General features: G+C 47.3%; 1 protein-coding gene across 1 annotated transcript in view; it reads right to left on the bottom strand.

Annotated features, from left to right (window-relative positions):
• Positions 1-3,233: 3,233 nt before the first annotated feature.
• The window catches only part of CCDC85C (coiled-coil domain containing 85C), a 104,037-nt gene continuing 86,064 nt past the window's right edge, over positions 3,234-21,206 (bottom strand). The window contains exons 4-6 of the mRNA XM_088539684.1: positions 11,154-11,249; positions 5,219-5,317; positions 3,234-3,620 (exon numbers count right to left, since the gene is read on the bottom strand). Of these exons, the coding sequence (XP_088395810.1) occupies positions 3,531-3,620; positions 5,219-5,317; positions 11,154-11,249 (285 nt within the window). The 3' untranslated portion in view covers positions 3,234-3,530. The remainder of the gene's footprint in view (positions 3,621-5,218; positions 5,318-11,153; positions 11,250-21,206) is intronic.

Below are 21,206 nucleotides of genomic sequence, written 5' to 3'. Positions count from 1 at the left end.
ACACACATTATCAAAAAAATCTGTACTATTATTTTCCCTCCCCCCAAAAAACAGAGTGGTTCAATAATAGGTAAAAATGTGTGCTAAGATCTAAAGAATTTTGCTATATACACAACAGCAGGTGCTAACTTTTCCAGTTCTTTGTAAATCATATACAGAAAATATAGCAGGGCTGTAATATCACAGGTTTAACAGAAATCAAATTTCAGACTGATTTCCAAAGCAGCACAGATAGACTTTCCCCACATTATGAAAAATATACAATTTGATCACTTTACAGTCATGCACTTTGAAAAAGATCAGTAGTACTCTTCCCCCACAGTTTCTAAAAAGATAAAAGGTCACTTTAACACTGATTTTTTTTTTTTTTTCTTTTATATTTTTATATTTGGATAAAAATGTGCCATTCTCAAACAAGGTTGTGCTCAGCAGTCTTACCAAGGTGCAAAGAGCCAACGGGAGCTGGCGCTACCCCCACAGCGTTCCAAACCCTCCTCTGGGAAGGCCGTTCCCTGCCCCGGAAACGGGCCGGGATGTGGTTCCGCTCTCCCTAAGCACGCGGAGCCTGGTGGGAACGCGGAGGTGGCAGACCCAGGGTGTTGAGGAAAGGAGCTTTAGGCTGTCACCCCCGCTGTATCCATGTCCTGGCTGCTATTTCAAGGGATGCTCCCCCCCAGCTAATGTGCAAACCTCCTCACGTAGTTTTCACTGAAGACTTAGCGCATAGTTAAATGGATTTCAATATTCACATAAAGCTGCTTTTTTAGACAGTTGAAAGTAGCACCCAAATCATCCTGTGAAGTCATTGAGTGTCATTTTCCCCCAGGAAGACACTGTTTAGCTCAAGTGGAGCTAGGTACGAAGAGTAGCAAGCCCAAACAAACAAGCTCCACATACGACACTGTTATGTTGTTCTATAAATGAAAAATGCACATCTTGCATTGAGGACTTATGCTGCCAAATAAAATCATTTAAAGTACAAATGATAGCCTACAAGTACGAAGATTATTCAACTGAAGTAACTGGCTACCCTGTAAATTGGCTTTTTAGGATTTGTAACACTGCTGGACCGTGATTACAGCACCGCATCCCTTGTAGGTGAGATCCGCAGGTGGAATGAAACAGACTTGGCTTAACCTCGCCAAATAGATGTTGAGAAGTTTGGTAAGGGGAGTATTTGTTTGAGAGCTTCATGGTTGTTCAGAACAGTAGTCAGATTAGCATCCCTCATCCTGTTGAGAGGACCTGCTAGTCTAATACACTCCTAAAATAGCAAGCACGTCATCAACACATTTTCTAAAAGTGTTGGCAGCGCTTACATTGCTGTAGTTAAAACTCACTGGTTTCAATTAACCCTGCTCCCAATGTGGTTAAATTCTCTGCCTTAATCCAGAGATTAGATTCCACCAAAATTAAAATGGGTTTGTGAGCAGATAGATTAAAGTAACCCTCTGTTAAATATTAGATGTTAAAGAACGATGTGTCTGATTTCCCCTTCTCTGGAAGGGGCAGAAACACACCACCGTTTCTGGTAGGAAAATCTCAGCATGTAAATTATGCAGGAGGAAGAAAAGTCGCCATAGGCTAATAGAGACTGGAGGGTAATGAGAAAACAGGCAAAACAAAAAATGAGGAGGAAATCAGGAATCCTCTAGAGGTGTCATATTTTGAAGGACAGTCATACTCTAGAATAGGTTTTTCTGGACTCACACTGGATGCAGGGACTTACTAGGGTTCCAGTCACCAGCCCGGTCTCTGCTCACTGGAGAAATGAGCTACTGGCAAGGGGCTCGGTTGGGGGGGAGGGTATCTTGTTCTTGAGCTCTCCTTTTTAAAATAAACTGCTTATCTTGACTGTTAGGTTTTTATTTCTACACCCTATAATGAAGTTCTTATTTTTATGCGTTAGTACATACTTGGTTGTATTCTTTAGCTTTTTATGGGTTACAGACCTAGGCTTTGCCCCGCAAATTAAGTCTTTCCAGGCAGCTAGTTATACTCTATACAATGGGACCAACTGCCTGTTTTATAACTTGCAAGCACTAGCTCCTTGATTTTTTATTGGTGCTCCATATCAATATAACAACAGGAGTCAAGAATTGAACTAGTAGAACAAATTCTCTTAGCAGCAAGAGCCTGTCAAGCCAGTTCAACTCTCAGTTAAATGATTCTTACAGAGAATAAAAGGGATTGAGGTTTGAAGCCACTAAATCTTCAAGCTAATCACCAAAACAATGCAACTTTTGAAGAGGAGGTGTTGATCTTTACACTCGCCAGGCTTTAACATTATTTTACACCAATAGGTTTAATAACAAGCTCCAGCTTCCTTAGACTATCAGGAAAAGATGGGGAGAAACATCTACTGAAATACAGGGCCAGTTGCTGTGACAAGTTGGAAAAGAAAGGGGGGCAAATTCTTACTACACCTATACAAGCAGCTACTCCACACTAACAAAATAAAAGTCCCATTGTTTTTATGTACAACCATTTGAAGGAGGAAAAACCCACTTGTTTTGGTTCATTAACAAAAATAAAGCTTCAATGGCAGGAAGGAGTCTCACCCCACAGCCAGTGTTACACTTGAGCTCTGCAAGGCTGTTGGTTGGTTACCTTATGCGGTAGCCAATATAGGTGAGGGTTCCAGCAGGAAGGTTAGAAAAAAAACCCAAATCTTCCAGATGTGAAAGATGAGCTGCTCTTGAAGATACCGTGAAAGCCATAAGTGCTGCTAGGACGGCTGTTTCTGCTGAATTGTGTGATAAGAAAAGCTTTACGGGAACAGTGTTGCCAGATTTGTAGGGAATACTGGCGCCTGGCTGAGGGTCTTCAGTTCATTCACATTATGACTGCAGAAGTCATGAGTGTCATTTGTTCATGAAAAATCAGTCATTAACAGCCCCTCCAGTGTCTTGAGCTCTTCTGGATGCTTGTGAGACAGGCACCACAGCAGAGTGTACGAAGCGGGACAAGTGTTTAATCCCTCTGCACAGCGCCTTGGGAAACAGTCATATGTCCTTCCCCTAAGTCAGGACCTCCAAAACAAACAGTAGCAGCTTAGGAAATTGGCAGCCTGTAAACCAGTGAATTCAAATTGCTGTTTCCTTGGAAGGTTCTGAAAATGCGCTGCCTGCAGCCACTAGCCATTCCCAAATCAGTTAACAAGCAGGTGGACAGAAGCAAGACAAACTGTGACGTCTCCACGCGTTGAAGTTTCTTCTTGTTCTTAGAAATTCTCTCAAGTTAATTCTACAAACAGACCATACAACAAAGCAGGGTTGGACTACAATACAAATGATGCAAGTCTGGCATTGCTGAATGGTTACCCATCGAACCTCAGTTCCAGAGCACCACTGCCTGAAATCAGGCTTTTAGCTGCCATATTTACACTATTGACAGTTACAAAAAAGCAAAAATAGGAAAAAAAAGCTTGAAAATATCAACCCCGACTCCCAGAGACCAGGCAGCCAGAAACAGTAACTCTCTCTCTTTTAGTCTTCATGGAGTCACTGCCAGTCTACAGGACGCTGCTCCTACAACGGCCCCTTGAACTGGTTTCCTGAAAGATGTTGCCTGATGGAGGGTTTGGAGCTCGCAGCATCACCCAGCTTTCGCCAGACAACCTGTAAGAAAAAAATACAACAGGGTGGGGAAGCAAAAGGCAGGAACTAGAAATTAAAGACTGCTGATTTCTACTCTATGTCGAACAGCCAAAACAAGTGATTTCTCAGAGTAGTGCTGTAATTCTTAGAAGAGCCACTGGATGGCATTTATGCACCACTTTCCAAGGGAAAAAACATTGAAGTGTTTTCTAATTAGTTTCTCTTGAAATTAGAACTGGTTTTGCCTGGGGTAATAATATAAACCAAATACACAACGTTTGGAAGTTAAGTTCAATGGTAGGTCAGCCCTGTCATACTCACTGAAATGATGTTACCATGAACAAAAAAGATAATAAAAAAGATCGCAATTAAAATTGTATCTACAACTTTCTAGAAACATCATGGCCTCTCCAGGCCCATAGGGGAAAGTAGGGCTCTTAAAATCAGAAGAAACTGCAAAGCACTTTGTAGCCACTTACATAAAATGAATATTTAAAAAACCATATCTTATGTTAGACAAACATAAATGGGGGGGAAGATAACAGTGTTTTCCCTTTCCCTCTGCAAGGCTGCAAGAGAATGGGGCCATTAAGCAGACCAAATAAGTTAAAAAACAGGCCCTCATTTATTTTGTTCTTGGTGTCACTTACAGAGGTTGGAGCAACCGAGAGCCACTGCCTCAGCCCTTGCCAGAATGCTTTGGTGGTTTAGCTGTGTGAGACACTTACATCTTTTGCACCCTCTTTATAGAATTGAGGTGATTTTTTCCTGTGCCTTTTAAGATTTTTTTCCTGCTGTTTGCATGAAGGAAAGCTCTATCTTGTTCCTTCTGCCATTGTATCTGTAAAGATGCAGTCACAATACAGTAAGATGCCCTCCATAGTGTGGCTTAATGCTACAGCACTGCTGCAAGACCTCACTGCAAGCAATTTCACAACTTCAACGGAGGATTAGGCTTCTCTCTGCTGCCGTGATGCACAGAAAGGTCCACTTGTGCTCACCCCCAGTCTGGACTTCTAAAAGGGAGAGCTCCGTAAGGCTCCTCCTCTGTGCTGGGGGAACTGCTGCTCCTGTCGAACAGCAAATCCCCGACTGCACGTCACACTCTGAGCAATGTTCTTGCGAAGCCCAAATTTCTTTGCTCAAAGCCAATGCCCAGCCAGTGTATTTCTCTTACTAGTAGGCTGGGCTGGAAATGGGAGGTGGCAGCACAGCAGGCGAGCACTGCGGAGCAGAGCTTTGCTCCGAACGCTCAGCGCCCAGTACGTGGCAAGCTCAGGTTGCGGCGCGGCCGGCAAACACGTTTGTGGTGTTCGGCACCACAAACCACACGCGCTGGCCTGTTGGGTGCCTTCAGCCAGGAGCTTCTCCCCCTGCCATTAGCTGCGGCCCCAGGAGCGCGGGCGAGTTCTGCTGCGGCGGGTTCTGCCGCGAGTTCTGCAGCCCCGGGCCCTGTCAACCTGCTGATACCCCGAGCAGCAGTCAGCAGGGCCTTGACTCTTCCCTCCCGTCTGGATTTCCCCAAGGATTTCAGGGCAAACATTCATATGCAGAACAGTGCTCGGTACTTGGAGCAAGCGAACACAACAATTACTGGAATTACTGAAAGAAGTGATTACATTGCACATCTCTCGAACAATCGCCTTCTCCTTTTCACTCAGGTCTTCTTCATAGTTATCTTGCATTTGCCTGTCCAAATTTTCATGGACCTCAAGGACCTACAGAGAAACAACATTACAAAAGCATTACGCTCCTCAAACAGTTAATGTCATTAACTAGTATTTAAATTGGCAGGATTCATAAAGCCTTGAGATCCAGAGCATCTCAAGGACAAGCACGAAACTGAGTCTCATCATCCTCCCACCTTCCCCTGCATGGTGGGAACAGTGCCAGAGGAGTGGGGCACCACGGCACCGTCCGCACAGCCCCGATCAGCCATGAGTTCTGAGAGCTTAAAGCGACAATTTCACTCACCTTTGACCCAAAACTGCTCTCGGGCCCTTTACTTTCTCAGAGGAACCCTTCCCAGGCCCATCGTGACAGTGAGCAAGTGAGAGGGATGGCCACCACGTAGGCAGCACCCAGCCAGCCCCAAATGATTCCCCGCTCCAGCTCGCTCCCTCCTGAGGCTGCATCAGCCCGGCTCGGCAGGGCACTGAACACCATTTGCTGCACCCCAGGCCCTCGAGCACTGACTATCGGCCTCTGAAGGCCCTTTCCAAAGACCTGCAAAGACCCTCTGATGTAAATATAAGGGAATATGTGATACTTGGCCAGGGACCAATATGCAAGTGTGAGCACACAGACCCCTAAAGCTACCATCTGTTTAATGAGATCACCTGGTACAAATGTGGCCGAATGCCACAAACACCCACTTGGGCGGGCCTGCTCCTACACAAGCAGCTTGGTTGTGTTCTCTTTCCTCTCAGGACTGGCCATGCTGTGACACGCAAGGGGACCACACAGGTGCCTGCAGCAGCCTCCCCACATCGCGTTCAAGGTGAGTTAGGGCTTAGCTCTCCTGTGTCTCCTGTTTGGGACTATGTAGCTTTTCCACAACAATAATGGGAGGAAAGCACTGCAAAAACAGGAAATGTGGCTGGAAAAGCATAGAAATGGGACTGCAGGAGTCAGGCAAGGGGGAAGGGCAGGATTTGAGACTCTCCACAGGGTTTTAGATAGGGAGCTACCAGGTCATCTGCCTTAGCTGCTTCACCAGGAGCCCACAGGACCCAGCACTAAAAACATGCTCAGTTGGCTCTGCCAGGCCCCCAAACAGTTCAAGACTCAGGATATTTGTCAGGAACTTGTGCTCCCGGCTCTCCAGGCATTTAAGCCCACCCCGTGTACAGCAGCCACAGCACTCAGGAACGCTGAGGGCCGCCCTCGGCGCGGGAGGTCGCCCCAGCTCCCCGGCGTTCCCAGCACGGGGGCTACGCGATGGGCTCCTGCCCAAGCAGCGGTCACGGGCCAGCACCGAGGCCGCAGCCTGAGGAGGCCAGCGCTCCCCGAGCCCACGTGCTGGGACACGGGCTCAGCGCTCCCCGAGCTCCCGTGCCGGGACACGGGCTCAGCGCTCCCCGAGCTCCCGTGCTGGGACATGGGCTCAGCGCTCCCCGAGCTCCCGTGCTGGGACACGGGCTCAGCGCTCCCCGAGCCCACGTGCTGGGACACGGGCTCAGCGCTCCCCGAGCTCCCGTGCCGGGACACGGGCTCAGCGCTCCCCGAGCTCCCGTGCTGGGACACGGGCTCAGCGCTCCCCGAGCTCCCGTGCTGGGACACGGGCTCAGCGCTCCCCGAGCCCACGTGCTCCACACGGTCGGGGCTGGGACACCCTGGCAGGGGGGCCTGAGGAACAGGAGCAAATCTGCTCTGGAAGGACCCCAGGTCCCCCTGCAAAAATAACAGAAACGTCCCGCCTGTCACTTACTCCCTTAAACTAGATTTTGAGTTGACAGTGGTTGGAAATTATGTTGCTTTCCTTATAATGAAAAAAATGCCTTTTTTTTTTTTTCTCTTTTTTTTAGGTAACACTTAGGCTTATATTCCCCAAGCTATGATCCCCAGGCCATGAGGCTGGCTGAGAGGTGGTTTGAAGCAGCATGGCATTAAAGGCAGCCTTCGCTTCCCGTTGGAATCATGCGGATCCACAGAAATATCCTGGCATCTGCATTCCAAAAGTCTTCCCGTGCACCCAAAACTATCTTCTCCAGAGGAGTGTGTTGCACGAGGCAGGCACAGCACGGTGCACGGGTACATCTGCCCTGACCTACATAACTCACCCAGGGCTTTGGCACTCGTGAAGAATGTGGCCATCTCAGCGTACAGGCTGAGAGACCCTGAAACCATCCAGTGCCATGAGTGCATCGTTTCTTACTCAGCATGTGTCAGATATATCTGCACACACACAAATCTCTACAGCAGGTGTATTTGCACGCATAAATATTTGTCTATCTGCTAAGGAGCTACAGAGCTGGAAGCAGGGAAGGGCTTCACCCTTTGCTGAGGCAAACAGCACTGACTGCTCCAAGAAACGGGAGACCAGACTGGATTATCTGCTGGGCGGCTTCAGCACAGCAGCCTTGCTGTATTCTGACTGCTTAACTTACAAAAATAGGTCATTCTCCTAGGGCTCTTAACCTACTTCTAAAATGCCCTGGCTAGTTTAACCAACATATCTGTGCTCAATCTTTATACAAATACGAATATCCACATCCTTTCTACGCGAGCAGGAAGGGCAAGAGACATGCAAAACCCATGTAGGAGCTGACAGAGAGAACATCTATTTTTTGCTAAAGAGAAGGGAATTAATTATTGATCCAGCTGGACTCGCACGTCGCGTTTGCCTGTCTGGAGTGAGGGTGTTTCTGATGAGCCACCGCCTGCACCACCAGACCTCGGCACCGCGCGCCAGGACGGCTGCGGAGCAGCTAGAACTGGCTGTGTCTACAGGGCAAGTGTCAAGGACAACGGTGCTTTGGATTAGTTAAAGATCACATCAACTCCAGCGTCTGCCTCCCCTGGCCATCAATCTTGCTGGCACAGGAGTCTCAGAGGAGAAAAATAAACTGCTTTTCTATAGCTTCCACTTCAAATAAAACTGCATTCTCATTCCATGAGGTGTGAAAGGGTGGTGCAGCCCATTTCTTCCAGTGGAAATGTATTTTAATAGCATAAACAGAGCACAGGAAGAGCTGAAGGCTGTTGAGTCAGACATTAGGGTTGTATATCACTTCTGAAGGATGAGGGACTTGCTAACCCTGGAAACCTTCCCTCTGCCCAGGGCAAAGCCCATTTCTGAGTAGACATCTTTGTGAAGATGTGTTAGCATCTTGGGCTCAGAAAAAAAAGGGATTGGGAGGGTAAAATTCAAGAGCTGATGCCAGCAAGGTGCACTGGAAGGAAACGCGCCCTGAAGAGCAAAAGCACCTCCTGAAGGGGAGGTCCTGTTCCTGCTGTGATTGTCTTTTCCAGCCATCTCCTGTGTTAAGCAGGTGGAGGGCAGCTCAGCGGCGCGCACCGGCTCCCCTGGCCCGCTCCATGTTGGGCTGCAAGCTGTGGGGACACCCCAGCTGTCCTTAGCTGTCCGCTGCCACCGAGACCGCTCCGCCTCGGCCACCCGAGCCGCGGCATCCACCCCCTTTCTGGCCGCTGACACCCTCAGAAGAACACCCAACAGACTGCTGGGGAATTGGATTGTGCTCTAAAAGTTGTTTTCTTACATTTGCCTCCTTATCATCTACCCCTATCTTTAGCAGGTTTGTTCAGCTCCTAAGAAAAGTGCTTTGATGTTCAGTGAGATACTGAGATGTAGCATATGTACCTTTTATTCTCGTTAGCGGGAACAGTTGTTAGGCACACCAACCTGTCATCTTGCTCCTTATTTATTAGGTGCAAATAAACAAAAACGATTTGGGAAGAAAAAAATAAAGAAAACACTTCAACATTCTCAAGAATGAGCTTGGGCTAAATGAAAAGCAGCCTTTCAGCCACGAGACATTCAGCTGCAGGAAAAAAGTCAAGCAAAAAACCTGGGGGACGTCTACCCAGATGGCCATAGAAGTCAGTGATCCAGCCCTGTTGCTTCTCCTAGCTGGGCAGACACACGCCAGATCTGTCCTGAAAACCCTCCAGATCCTGACTGCAAGCCCAAGTAAGCACAGAGCCCAGTGCCTTTGCTTGGGCACCGAGCTGCGATGCCCATGCAGCTTCTGGACTTGCAGCTGAGCAGCACCAGCTGCTCCCACGTTGCAAACTTGTGTCTGCCCCTGCTTCTCCTCTCAGCAAGGGGCTAGCCTGCTACAGTCACAAAACATCTTCACGTGACCAAGATAAGCTTTTTTTCTAATATTACATGTCACATATCCAAAGCAGAGTCTCATTTGCAGGCCACTCTTTCCTTGCCAAGGGAAGGCCAGGTGCTGGTTCACAGGCTGTGCACAGTCTAACCTGGTAGCTGCTTCTAGTTCTCCTCATGGGGGCTGGCACTGAAAATGATGTCCAGATCCTCAAAGTGCAGATAAGGCCTATTCCACAGCTACAGCACACCAAGGCCCAAAAAATTAAAAAAACAGAACCAAAAATTACCTAAACTATCTTCTATCCAGTTTAAGATTTGTTGCTTGAGACCAAAACCTACAATTTTGATGGGCCACAAGAAGAGGGAAGCAGAAAGAACCAAATGCCACAGTTATGGCAGAAAAGGCCATATAAATATCAAAAAAATGGTAGTGAGAGGAAACATGGTACAAAATGCAGGAAAACCAAAAGCATCACACAGTTCTGCTACATTCTGGATGGCATCACAGCTTAAAAGATACATACATGTACAGGAGTAATTTCACCCACAGTTGAACTGCAGCACAGTGCAGGATGGGGAACAACAACATTCTGATCACACAGAACCATTCAGGGCAAGCAAAGAAGAAATTTATCCAGAAAATACTGGGAAAAAATGTAGGCAACTGAACTGCTGCCTGTTCAGTCAAGGTTCCTTAGGGATGTAATAAAAATTCTATTAAAGTGAGATGTGGATGGTGCCAATGCATCTCTTAAGATGCACAGAGTTATATGATCTGGGTAAATAAGGTCTCAAACAATCTGAAAAAAATCAAAATTTCTGGTTTGAGGGAACGTCTATAAATTTGAATTCAGGTTTGAGCCAAATCAAATCCAACTTTCCTTCTTTTCATAATTCCTCACACACCATAAATACATAGAAGATGAACTACTTCAGAAATACCAACACATGGTGTTTCTGAAACTTAAATTCCTCCAAGGATCTTCCACAGCTCAGTGGCACTGATATTCCTGCCAGCTGTGCTCCTCTTCTCCTGGCTACTTGTCAAGTGCTGACTTTACTACTGCCACCTCACAGGTCTGTCCTAGAGGTAACTTTGTGCCATTTAGATGTCAGATGTGAAAACATGCAAAGCAAAGTTAGCACTAGTTTCTTGTAGGACAGTCTCAGCCAGTGCTATTGAAGCAATCCCGTGGCTGAAACTTTTCTTCAGCTTTTTGGGCCCCTGGGAATCTCACTTTGATTTTGTGAAAGCTTTTTAAACTCGTTCAGAACTTTTCAGGTTCAACAAATCAATGGAAACAAAAATCTAATTTATTTAGAGATTTTTCAGCCATATCTAAGACGCCTTGGGAAGCATTTGCATTTCTGTGTCTTTCAGATACTCAAAAATAACTTGCTTAACTGTTAAAATATGTAACACCAAGCTATTACATTTTTCTGTTTCTTCAGCACAACTCTCTCCTCTACCCCAGCAAGCAGGGAATGCTAAATAGAAAGGGTTTCCAACACCTTTAGCGTCAAAGGTTTTGCTGAAGGTATCTCACTCCAAAATTAGTCATGTGCAAGTTTTCTTAACTCCAGCCATTTGAGGCAATGATTATTCATCATTATATAAATCCTGGTAACCAGTAACCTGCCCGAGTTCTAAGTTTCTATTTCTTATCATCATGATTCCATGAGAAGAGAAAATATCCAGTTATGACATTTCTGTGCTTGCTGGAAAGCAACATGGTCGTTTGAGATACCCTTACCTTCATAGCATGCACGACAGCCTCTGGTTTCTGACCAACAGGAACATACCCTGCTGCAGGAGAAGACCCCAGGTCAGATGTCATGCGGGCTGGTCCCTGTTGAAATAAGGAAAGTACATGTGATTTAATTCCCTTTGAGGGATTTAAGCAAGAAGAAGAAAATATCCAGAAAATAGGAGCACTACCTGCTCGCTAATTCCATATCCTTCAGCCACTTGCAGAGACAAAAGACAAGACCCCTGCCTCAGATGACCCCTTTCTCCTTGATTTTAACTCCATTTAAGCCTAGCGGTTGAGGTACACAGAGGCAAAAGACCAACCTGGTTTAAGGCTAAATATGTTCAAGACATCTTTTTGGTCACTTAGGATAACTTTCTATAAAGAGAAGATCAAACAGTTCTCATCCTTCTAGCCAAGAACACACTGCAAACAAGATGATTTTCCAGCATGAGCTGGTCATTTCTAAGAAGTTTCAACAGGAAAAAAACAGTTAGTGTAACATTACTGCTTTTTTGGCAATGCTTTCGCATGGCGGTCAAGTACTAATCTTCAGCTACAGAGAAAATTGTGAAGGCAACCTTAAAACAAACATATGTCCAAACCTAGTACTGGCTGGGGTTGTTTGCAAAATGCTGGCCAGTTCTCCTGCAAGGAGGATCCCATCAGGAAAGATACAGAAGTTAAATTTTACAAAAGATTCCTGCCTTCGAAGCAGACTTGTAAGCATTTTTAATACGACTTTCCTGTTTTTAAAGGCCTCTCATTAGGTGAGACACAGTGTCTTCACTCAGAGAGATGGGCCCTGCCTGTTCCTAATATTTGTGCATTTGCACTGCAGCAGTGGAAGAAATCAACAATGAATCCATTGATCAAACTCATATCTAGTCTTCAAGTCCTTTAGGAAACACAAAGAATGATTATACTGGGGGCCTGTGAAGGCAAATTAGGAAGGCAGAGTGGTATGTGGCACCATTACAGGAATGCTTTCACACGCAGCGCATGGGGCACTCCATTACCATCTTTTCCATGTCTAAAAACACAGTGTTTCAAGTCTCATCCCCTCACTTTGCCTTCTAAGCCAAGGTCGGTAAATTAGTCATGTGAGAAAGCAGGACCAACGGAGAAGCACTTCGCCATTTCCTAGCTTTCCAAATGCTTTAGGTTTGGGGGGCTTTTTTTATTAGCGAAAAGAAAGTGTTCGTGTGTGAATAATAAAGAAAAAGATGGGCTAATCCATTAGGCCAAGAATAAAAATAGTATGAAAGACGAGGAGTCTTTCATCTCTAAGCCATTGGTCCGTACTTAACCCATGTAATGACCAACAGCTATTTACCCCTAACAGCTTCCCATCAACCTTTATGAACTGAGTTGCTGGTGACAAAGTAATTTCCTTTTGAGGGCTAGGCATGCCAGGAAAAAAAAAACAGAATTAGTAACTCCTCAATAAATCTACAAAGAGGTTTAACAGACTGCCAGCGCTGAGAGACCCAGGGGCACTTGCAGGCCGCACGTGGGCCTGGGCCTGCCAGATGCGAGTGTCCCTGGGACCCTGGGTCTCTCAGCGTTGGCAGTCTGTTTACTGTATTTATTCCATCAATGGAGTAAAAACTGCACGTTCCTGCCCAGGCTGTGAAAGCTGTTTGGCTGGAGGACACTTCTTCAGTTATCGACGCCTTTAATGTTCCGTAGGACAGGCAGAGAGGATGCACCTGGTCTAGAGCTACGACCAGGACTGCACGACTGGTTGCAGATTCCTCCTGGAGCCGGTAAATGCGACAGAGTCCCTGCAGAATCACACACAGCTCCTCCGGCTTCAGCGTGAGAGCTGTCTTCTCTCCATGACTGAGCACAATCATAGCAACTGAAAGCCAAATATTCGGGATTTTCTGGTCGCCAACCACACTTGATATAGTTCTCCCCACAGGCCTCATTAGAAGGAATACAAGAATATCAAGCAAAGGCTGAACATCCAATACTTCATCTGAGTAGGCAGCAAACTGTCAAAATAGTAGGAATCCTGCTGGATCCTGCAGCTGGCAACATTTTAAATATATTTTTCTGACCAGCCTTGGGTAGATCATAATTTTCAGAATGACAGGCAGCAATAGCTTCTCCTCATAAAACTGAAGTCACTAATGAGCTACTAAACATTTTCATGATGATAGCCACTCTAAAAGTTATTGCAGAATACATATGAAACCACAAAGATTACAGAGAAATTCTTTTCAAGGAATTTGATCATGCTTAATGGATGATTGGCATGATAAAAAATTCGTCATTGTACAAGCATAAGACACTGTGGATATTGTGCCACACAAAAAATGCTCAAAGCGGCAGTGTCCTGCTTGAAGGAGAGGCTGAAATGTGGCAAAGGATGAGCTCTGCTCCAACACAGGTGGAGACTTTGTCTCAAGAAGATAAACATGATGTTAAAAATGGGAATGCCACAAAGAGGGAGTAGGTCTCAACTATCAAAGATGTCAGAACCTCAAAACCAGATGACTCTTTTCTGAAGCACACACAGTCCTTGATTCTTAGGCTGGAAGCCAAAAAAATCCCAGCAAACTGCAGTGGATGTCCAAGCTGGTGAGATTAATCCTCCCCCATGGCAGCTAATCATGTAATAGATTCTCCGACGAAAGTGCCAGCCGCGGAGACCCCCAACACCCTGAGCAGTGCGAGGGATGTCAGCCCCACATCTCCTGGACAGGAGACCAAACGCATAAAGAAAGCGGGGGAACAAACCAGGCGTTCTCCTGCCATCGTGAGATACATCCAGTATCTCACATGCTGCTAGGGAAAAGGCAGGACTCCTCACAGCTAAGGCTGCCTTAACAGTTATAATCACACTTGCAGTTTTATTGTATAGATGCCCGCTTAGAGAATTCTCTTTCCAGACATAAAAAAGACAAAAGGACAGAGTTTTGAAAAGGTTTAGATGCTCAATTCCCCGATTTTGGCACAGTTCCCAAAAATGTTTTAGACAGCCTTATATCTGCTTCTTGGGCTTAGGCAAACATGAAGGAGACCAGAAAAATAAGGAATCTGTAGTAATCAAGGGGAAAAACCAAAGACAATGTAGTCAGCAGGATGCACGGCCAGCTTTGGAGGATGAGGTAGAGGAAAATGGGCAGAGTTCATCGATACAATTAGCTGAAGGGGAGGAAATGCAAGGAATTGGAGATAAGGTCAAGATTTCTCCACTGGAAAACTGCCAGAACTGAAAGAGGGAGGGAATGAGAAGAAAAAGGAGGATGTGCACATTACCCAGCAGCAAAATCGCTGAGATGAAACACAGGGGACAGAAACCAGAGATAGGACATTGGAGAAGGACAGGAGAGAGAAGGAAATCTCTGGAGGTCGGCATTTAGGTAGTAGATAAATTCACATAAAAGGAGGAGGTTCCTTATGCCTAAAATAGACATACTTGGGAAATGCTGGTAAAAACTACCATGGTTGCACCCCAGCACTGGATCTCATCTATCCTGAAGACTTCAGAAATCCATGGCCTTCCTGCCCCAGCTAGCTGCCATCTTCATAGCCATGACTGACTCAGCGCCCTGACAGACACGAATAAAGATGTTAATCTACTTGCATCCTAAGAAGCAGAAATTGTGCAACAGACAAAAGTGATGCAGTGTGTGTTGCAGCGCATGTGTCACTGAACTGCTTCTCCTTGTCTGGTTTGGTCAAACACGCACTCTACATTAGACAGACATCTGACTTTCCCACTTGTGAGGTTTTCATAGCCCTCAGTAGCTAAGAGATTTCCCATGCACAGACACCTGGCTGAGGTGCCACGTAATTATATAAATGAATGGTGATAAAAGTCAGTTCAGAAGTCATAAAAAAGGATGACATATTTATAATAAAGCTGTTGAAAAATACAATCTTGATTGCTTTCTAGTTTATTTCTGCTGAGGCTAAGGCAACTAATCAGAAGCCAAGTCATTTTAAATGCAAAGTTTCTTACTCTCTTTGGCCCTAACCTGCTTTGGAGTTGTTCCGAATTTACAGAGACAGAGCTGAAACTAGAAGTTAGCACATTTAATTCAATAGTTATACAAGGAACTTGTAGTTTAGGAAGAAAATAAGTATACATTTATGTATGACATGGCATCAAGCAATCACTTGGGTAGAATTACGTGGAAAACCTCTTTCTGTTTCATCCACAGCCAGTTATGTTATCTATAGCATTTCTGTCCCTCTATAGCATATCTCTCTCAGTGAGAGCACTAGCACAAGCCCAGATGGCTCTAGGTTACATATCTGATGTATCACAGAGTTCTGGAGGTCTTGCAGGACGTGCCTTATCGTCACTGTGCACGGTGCTTGCTGGGAACCCCGTCCCTGCGGCCAGGAGGAGCAAGAGGGCCTTCTCCTGAGATACATCTTCAGGAGGAGAACGGCCCCACTGCCAGGCTCTGGAACCAAAGGCTGTCCAGGTGTTCCGTTGCGTGTGACCTATCTGGCATTTCCTAAGTGGGTGCTTTGCTGCTCTGCCAACAGCTATGGTGGTTCAAAGCGTTAGAGACTGTCGTAGCCTGGATCTCTTTGAGATCATCCCTGGAGAGAACAATCCCATTTCTGCTTCCAGGCCACTGCAAAGCCTAGAGAGGCTCCTCATGAAGCTCATTCAGGTGCTTCATTGGTGGCAAATCCTAAGTACTCAATGCCTGTTCTAGCAAGAAAACCAAGGAGAGAGCTATTTCTCTTCCTCTCCTGGCTTTTCTCCGCACACAGCAGCACTGAATCACCTATTGAACCCGCTTCCCCAATTCTGTTTGAGCCTCAAACACTCGCAGCAGTTTCCCGAGGAGCTCCGCAGGATGTTCCTCTATTGCCACTCAAAACACAGACCCCCTCAGAATCCTCTCACAGGAGCCCCTTTCGCAGGGCTGCAGAAACAAGCCCAGTGCCTGTTAGGAGGTTCACAGCTGCAGCATTAAAACACCAAGGAAAGTGAGAGGAACTCTGCAGGTTCTTGTGGCAGAGCATCCTTAAGAGCAGTGTGCTACGCACAGGAGATAAATCCTCCACTTCTCTATCTGCTAAGAATTATGCTTGACCTGGTGACAGCATCAAATCAAAAACAGAAAACAAACTGAATAAAACCAGCCTCAACGCACTCCATGTGCCCAGAGCCCAAAGATAACCAGTCAAGCAGCAGTGCTTGTGTGCAAAAGAAGAAAATCTGAGCCTCACCAGTACTGCCAATGATCCTTTCTAAAGTGACACCAAAAAACAAAAAGCAGAGCCCGTAACTGCTGTGGCTTGAGAGCACCTGCTGCTGTATATCCAAGTAGGATGGTGCTGCAAGTGTGTAAGACTAAGCTGCCTAGGGAGCCCTTGCCGGCTCTGCTGGGTTGCATGGGACGGGGTCCAACACAGATGCGGAAAGGCACCGTTCCCAAGGCTCCATTCCCACATGATCAGAGGAACAAAACCAGTAAGACTCACTGAATAATGCACATTGGGAACTCCTGGCAACCACACACCTCTATACAGGCAAAACGAGGCTTGAAAATATGAATAGTTCTTAACAATAGTGGGAATACTTTGGAATCTAAATGTAGTGTCACCTCCAAGAAGAAAATAAATTATATGGGCATCAGCAAGTTGTTATAGGTTTTGATTTAGAAGTCTAAAAGCAGGAACATTGAAATTGTGATAATATCTACTTGATTCCACTAGGGAGCTGGAAACATGTGAGACCTTGGTCAAGAGATCGAAAAAATTCTTTTTCCTCAATTATATTCTGTGTTTTAATGACATCCTCTCCTACCTCAGCTGTTCCTTGTCTGCAGAAAGTCTAAAAAAAAGAACCAGCTACATTTCAAAACCAAGGGGAAAACTTCCATGCTGAGATTGCTTCATTACACAGCCATAGCCCAGGCACTGAGAATGCTACAGAACAAAGTGGAGCTTGTGAGCAAGCGTTATTATTTCTCCACGTCACATCTTCTGCTTGCCTTCTATTAATTTTTGTCTACAATTTCAAAAAACAAGCAGACATTTAGGATTCAAATCCGATTAAATAAGCCACAATGTTCTAATAGCATACCTCAGACAACATTAAAGCTAAATGGAATCATATGAGATACTGTGAAGTTTTTATTGTCGAGACAGAGCAAGGAAAATTACATTATAGGCAGGCACTGCCAGACAACTCACAATAAAATTCCCAGGCACGTATATTTATTTCACAGCGGTTTTGCTTGTAGCCTGCCTATCCATGTTTGAATTATACTGTGGCTTTTCCTTGGCACTCATCATACCCCATCCAGGTGTTTTACATAAATATAGGTGCCTATCCTGCTCCATAAATCAGGAGGTGTTGAGGGACAAGCAAGAAGCAGCAACACGCCCGCAACCATGTGCAAAGTCGGTGGCGGAGCCAGACAGTAACATGGAAAAGCTTTGAGTTAAGTGCAAACCTCAGCCTTGGGCGCTCCAGGCTCCTGGGGTCTGGGCAGGATGGAGGGGCTGATCCTATTCTGCTTCTGTGCGTTGGGATGGTGGTTACGAGGTTCAGAAAGCACCTGCGCAAACCCCTCAGGACAGTCACAGCCTCGCTCGCACTGAGGCTTCTCTGCTGCTTTCTCCCTGCTCATCCCTCTCTCAGACAAGGGAATAGGATGCTTTGGATTTGTTGGTGCCAAAAATGGGAGCATCAGCTGAAGCACAAAGGGATCCTAATCCACGTGCCTTGAACTTGCCTCTTTTCTTGATTCGTGCTACAGACAAGTAAGAGCAAATACCAAGCTGCTGTTGAGCAGGAGATCCTGCCGCACCCCTGCGGACTGGACCCATGGGGAAGAATCCCCATGTTAGCACCGACATCTCACATAGCTTCGTCCCTGGAGCTAGTGCTAGTGAGGGAGATGGGGAAAAGCAGCAGCAAGACTGACCACCAAATGCCCTGGGCCAGTCTTGCATGGGAGGAACATTGCACTGACCCTTGCGAGGAACCACCGAAACCCCAAAGCTCAGAATCCTCTTCACAAACACAGCGCGAGCAGCACCCAGGGGAAACAGCCCAGCTCATGCTTGGCTTACACAGAAAGCTGTTTCATTCAGAAAGAGAAATCTCATGGCACCTCTTGCACACCGAGCCAAGCGGCGGCCCTGGGAGATTGCACCAAAAAACCTCCCCTCGCTCTCTCGCACTAGGAAAGACATCCCCAAACGCACCGCGCTCACACTGCTGCGCTGCACTGAAAGCCCCCGTGCCGGGGCAGGACTGGAGCAGCAGAGATGCAGGAGCCCGCTGTGCCTTTCTGCAAAGGGCGCTCCCAGAATTTGGGCTTCACCTTCCTGGAAATGGCCAGTTTCAGAAATTCTCCAGGTCCTGTATCCTAGAAAGGCAAACCAGAGGGTCCAGCCCAGGCCTCGCTGCGTGTCGCCGCGTGCTGTGCGGTGGCAGAGGGGTTAATGGCTGAAACAAAGAGCCGGTGACGAGCGGCTCTGAAGCGTGACATGATTCTCAACCAACGCTTCACCCTGCCGTCCTTCGAAGTCCCTTCCTCCCCTCCTGCATCTTGTCATGCCCGCAGCACATTTCTGCCTCCGCACACGGTGCTCTTAAAGGAGACTGAGCTCCTCTCTTGGCCTGAAAGGGACAACTTCACCTGGAGATGACCTGGCAGGGCTCCATGGCTGCCAACACCTGACACCGTGCCATCAGGCGCCCGGGAAGACGCTTGTGGGAGACCCTGCAGAAGGACAGTGGGTCCCCAGCACAACATTGTACCACAGGCCTCCACCATGGGCAGAAGCGAGGGAAGGAGCCATCAGTGCTTGGTATTAGCATCCTCTCTATCACATCAAGGGACTTTATCGCAGATGCTAATCTCCTTCAGCATTACTTAATTTGCTCCCTTTAATCATACTGCGCAGCTGGTCATGTAAACGTTCAAATCCATGAATTAACCATCGGGGCTGCACAGGAGCCAGGCAGGCTCGGACACCATCTAGTCAGGGAACATGCATCTTCAGGGCCTTGGCAGAGTGAAGCAAAATCTACTTAAGCAGCAAAAAAATAGGACTTACATGGCCCTTTTGATTAATAAAGAAACAATTTAACTGCTTCATTGCTTTCTGGGGATAAACATCAAGGATACCCACCAAGGAGCAGCTCTTCCCCTCGCTGGCAGGCTCACTGCACCGCGTGCTGTACGGGCTGCGCTAGCGCACCAAGGGCAGGGAGCTCTTTGGGGACAGAATAAACAAAGTCAGGACATAGTCTGCAAGTGGATCGCATCTGCAAACAGGAAGGGTGTCTCTTATGAGTGCTGAGCTAATGGTGGGTCCCGGCCGCTGTCCTGAGAAACTGCTCAGCGCCTGCAAGCCGTGAGCCGGCTTCCTGCGGCAGCGGAAATGGAAGGGGAAGCAGCAGCTGTTGTCAGGCCTCGCAGCAGTGCTGTGGCACTGAAATTGGTGTGTGCTGTCGAAAAGCACTGTGGAGAGCTTCGGCAGTCCCTGGATTATAAACCCGTTACCAATAAGGTATATTACAGAGCAGCTGCAGCCTGTAATTATCTGATACAAATAAACAAAAAGAAATCTGACTGCTATTGACAGAACTAACCCATGTTTTCCCATGGACAAAGTGCATTAACTCTGACTGACTCACAGGGGCACTATCAGCACTAATATTTTGAAAAGTGCTAGCTCTCTTATTAACATCGAACGCATTCGGTATTAGAGGGAAATAGCGGGCATTTTTCAAACGTTCCTGATTTGAAGCATATCTCCTGGATCAGGGCTGGCCTGGTGGAAAAAGTGGAGCTGGCAGAGGAGATACATGCACATAGATGCCTGTCGTGCTCCCCAGCACATGCACACCCACCTCATCCCTCTGGATTTCACTTCAGCTGCCCTGCTCCAACTGTGGCAGCACAGCAGCCACGGATGCCACTTTGCCGGACACAAAGCAGGGAAAATAGACCATCTGAACCAGGCCAAACAAATACTGACTCCATGCTAACCCTGCACCGAATGAACACAAGGGTTTACAGTGGATGGAGGTCCCTGCGTGTGATGCTTCCTTTCACATCCTGTGGGGACCTGTAGCGATGGGCTCAGCGTGCAGGCTGCCAGTGCTGCTTTTGGCTCGTCACATCCCCCAAACTTTGTCAATGCCTAACTTTGCGCTGGCATGGGGGAAAAGAGCCACCCGCTGCTCAGAGACACCACAGCAACCGCTGATGAAGGGCAGCTGCCTTTTAAAAGGCATTAGCTAACTCAGCTGCTCGCCATGCCCTCTCCGAAGCTTTACAATAGCGTTCCCCAGGCCGCAAATCCTGCCGCCCTCCTGACAACCTTTCATTTTATTTTCCCCTTCTGCAGCCCCTCTTGCCGCAGCGGCAAAACGGCTGCCTTGTCCTTCCCCCTTTGTCTGCCCAGCGACACCGCAGAGCTGCCGGCGCCGCATCGGGAAGGAGCTGCCGCCGGCCGCGCTCCTCGCCCGCCGCTCCCCCTATGCCGGAGAGGCCCTGCGTTGCCAGGAGGGCTCGACGGCCCTCGTGGGATGCAGGGAGCCCTGCAGCTCACGGAGCTCCTGAGCGGGCCCTGCGGCAGGAGAGCAGGCCTGAGGGCGCAACGAGCTGCCTGGTGCTCAAGGACGGCGCTGGGGAGCAGTGAGGCCCACAGCTGCCTTTGGCTCTTCCGCACGGACCTTCTGGATCCCTGCTATCACGGAACAGGAATCCTCACCTCTTCCAAACCTGATCTGGCTAGTCAGGACGGCTGTAAGAAGTCCAGGGAGGGACAGGTTTACCCTCCACTCATGATTAGGAGCCACGTTGCCCTGGGTCCCCCCCACGGAGGACAGACCGAGGCCACAGCCACCTTTCACTCTGAACTCTACTCACGCCAGGCTAATGTAGAGTCTTAATTTGATGTTTTCCACAGGGAGCTGAGGAAAAGGTACTGAGTCCTCACTTTTCTTCTGCCTTAACCCTCACATCAAAGAGTTTCGAGGCTACCACCTTTCCAGCTACAAGGGGCAGACGGGACTCAACCAGAGCTCGAGCTGTGGCTATGAGGTGC

This window comes from Tinamus guttatus, unplaced genomic scaffold (assembly GCF_059628265.1).
Source record: "Tinamus guttatus ecotype Peru unplaced genomic scaffold, ASM5962826v1 Tinamus_guttatus_pri_ptg000048l, whole genome shotgun sequence".
Classification (NCBI taxonomy): domain Eukaryota; kingdom Metazoa; phylum Chordata; class Aves; order Tinamiformes; family Tinamidae; genus Tinamus; species Tinamus guttatus.
The sequence above is the reverse complement of the archived record's forward strand: the minus strand, read 5'-3'. Positions and strand labels throughout refer to the sequence as shown.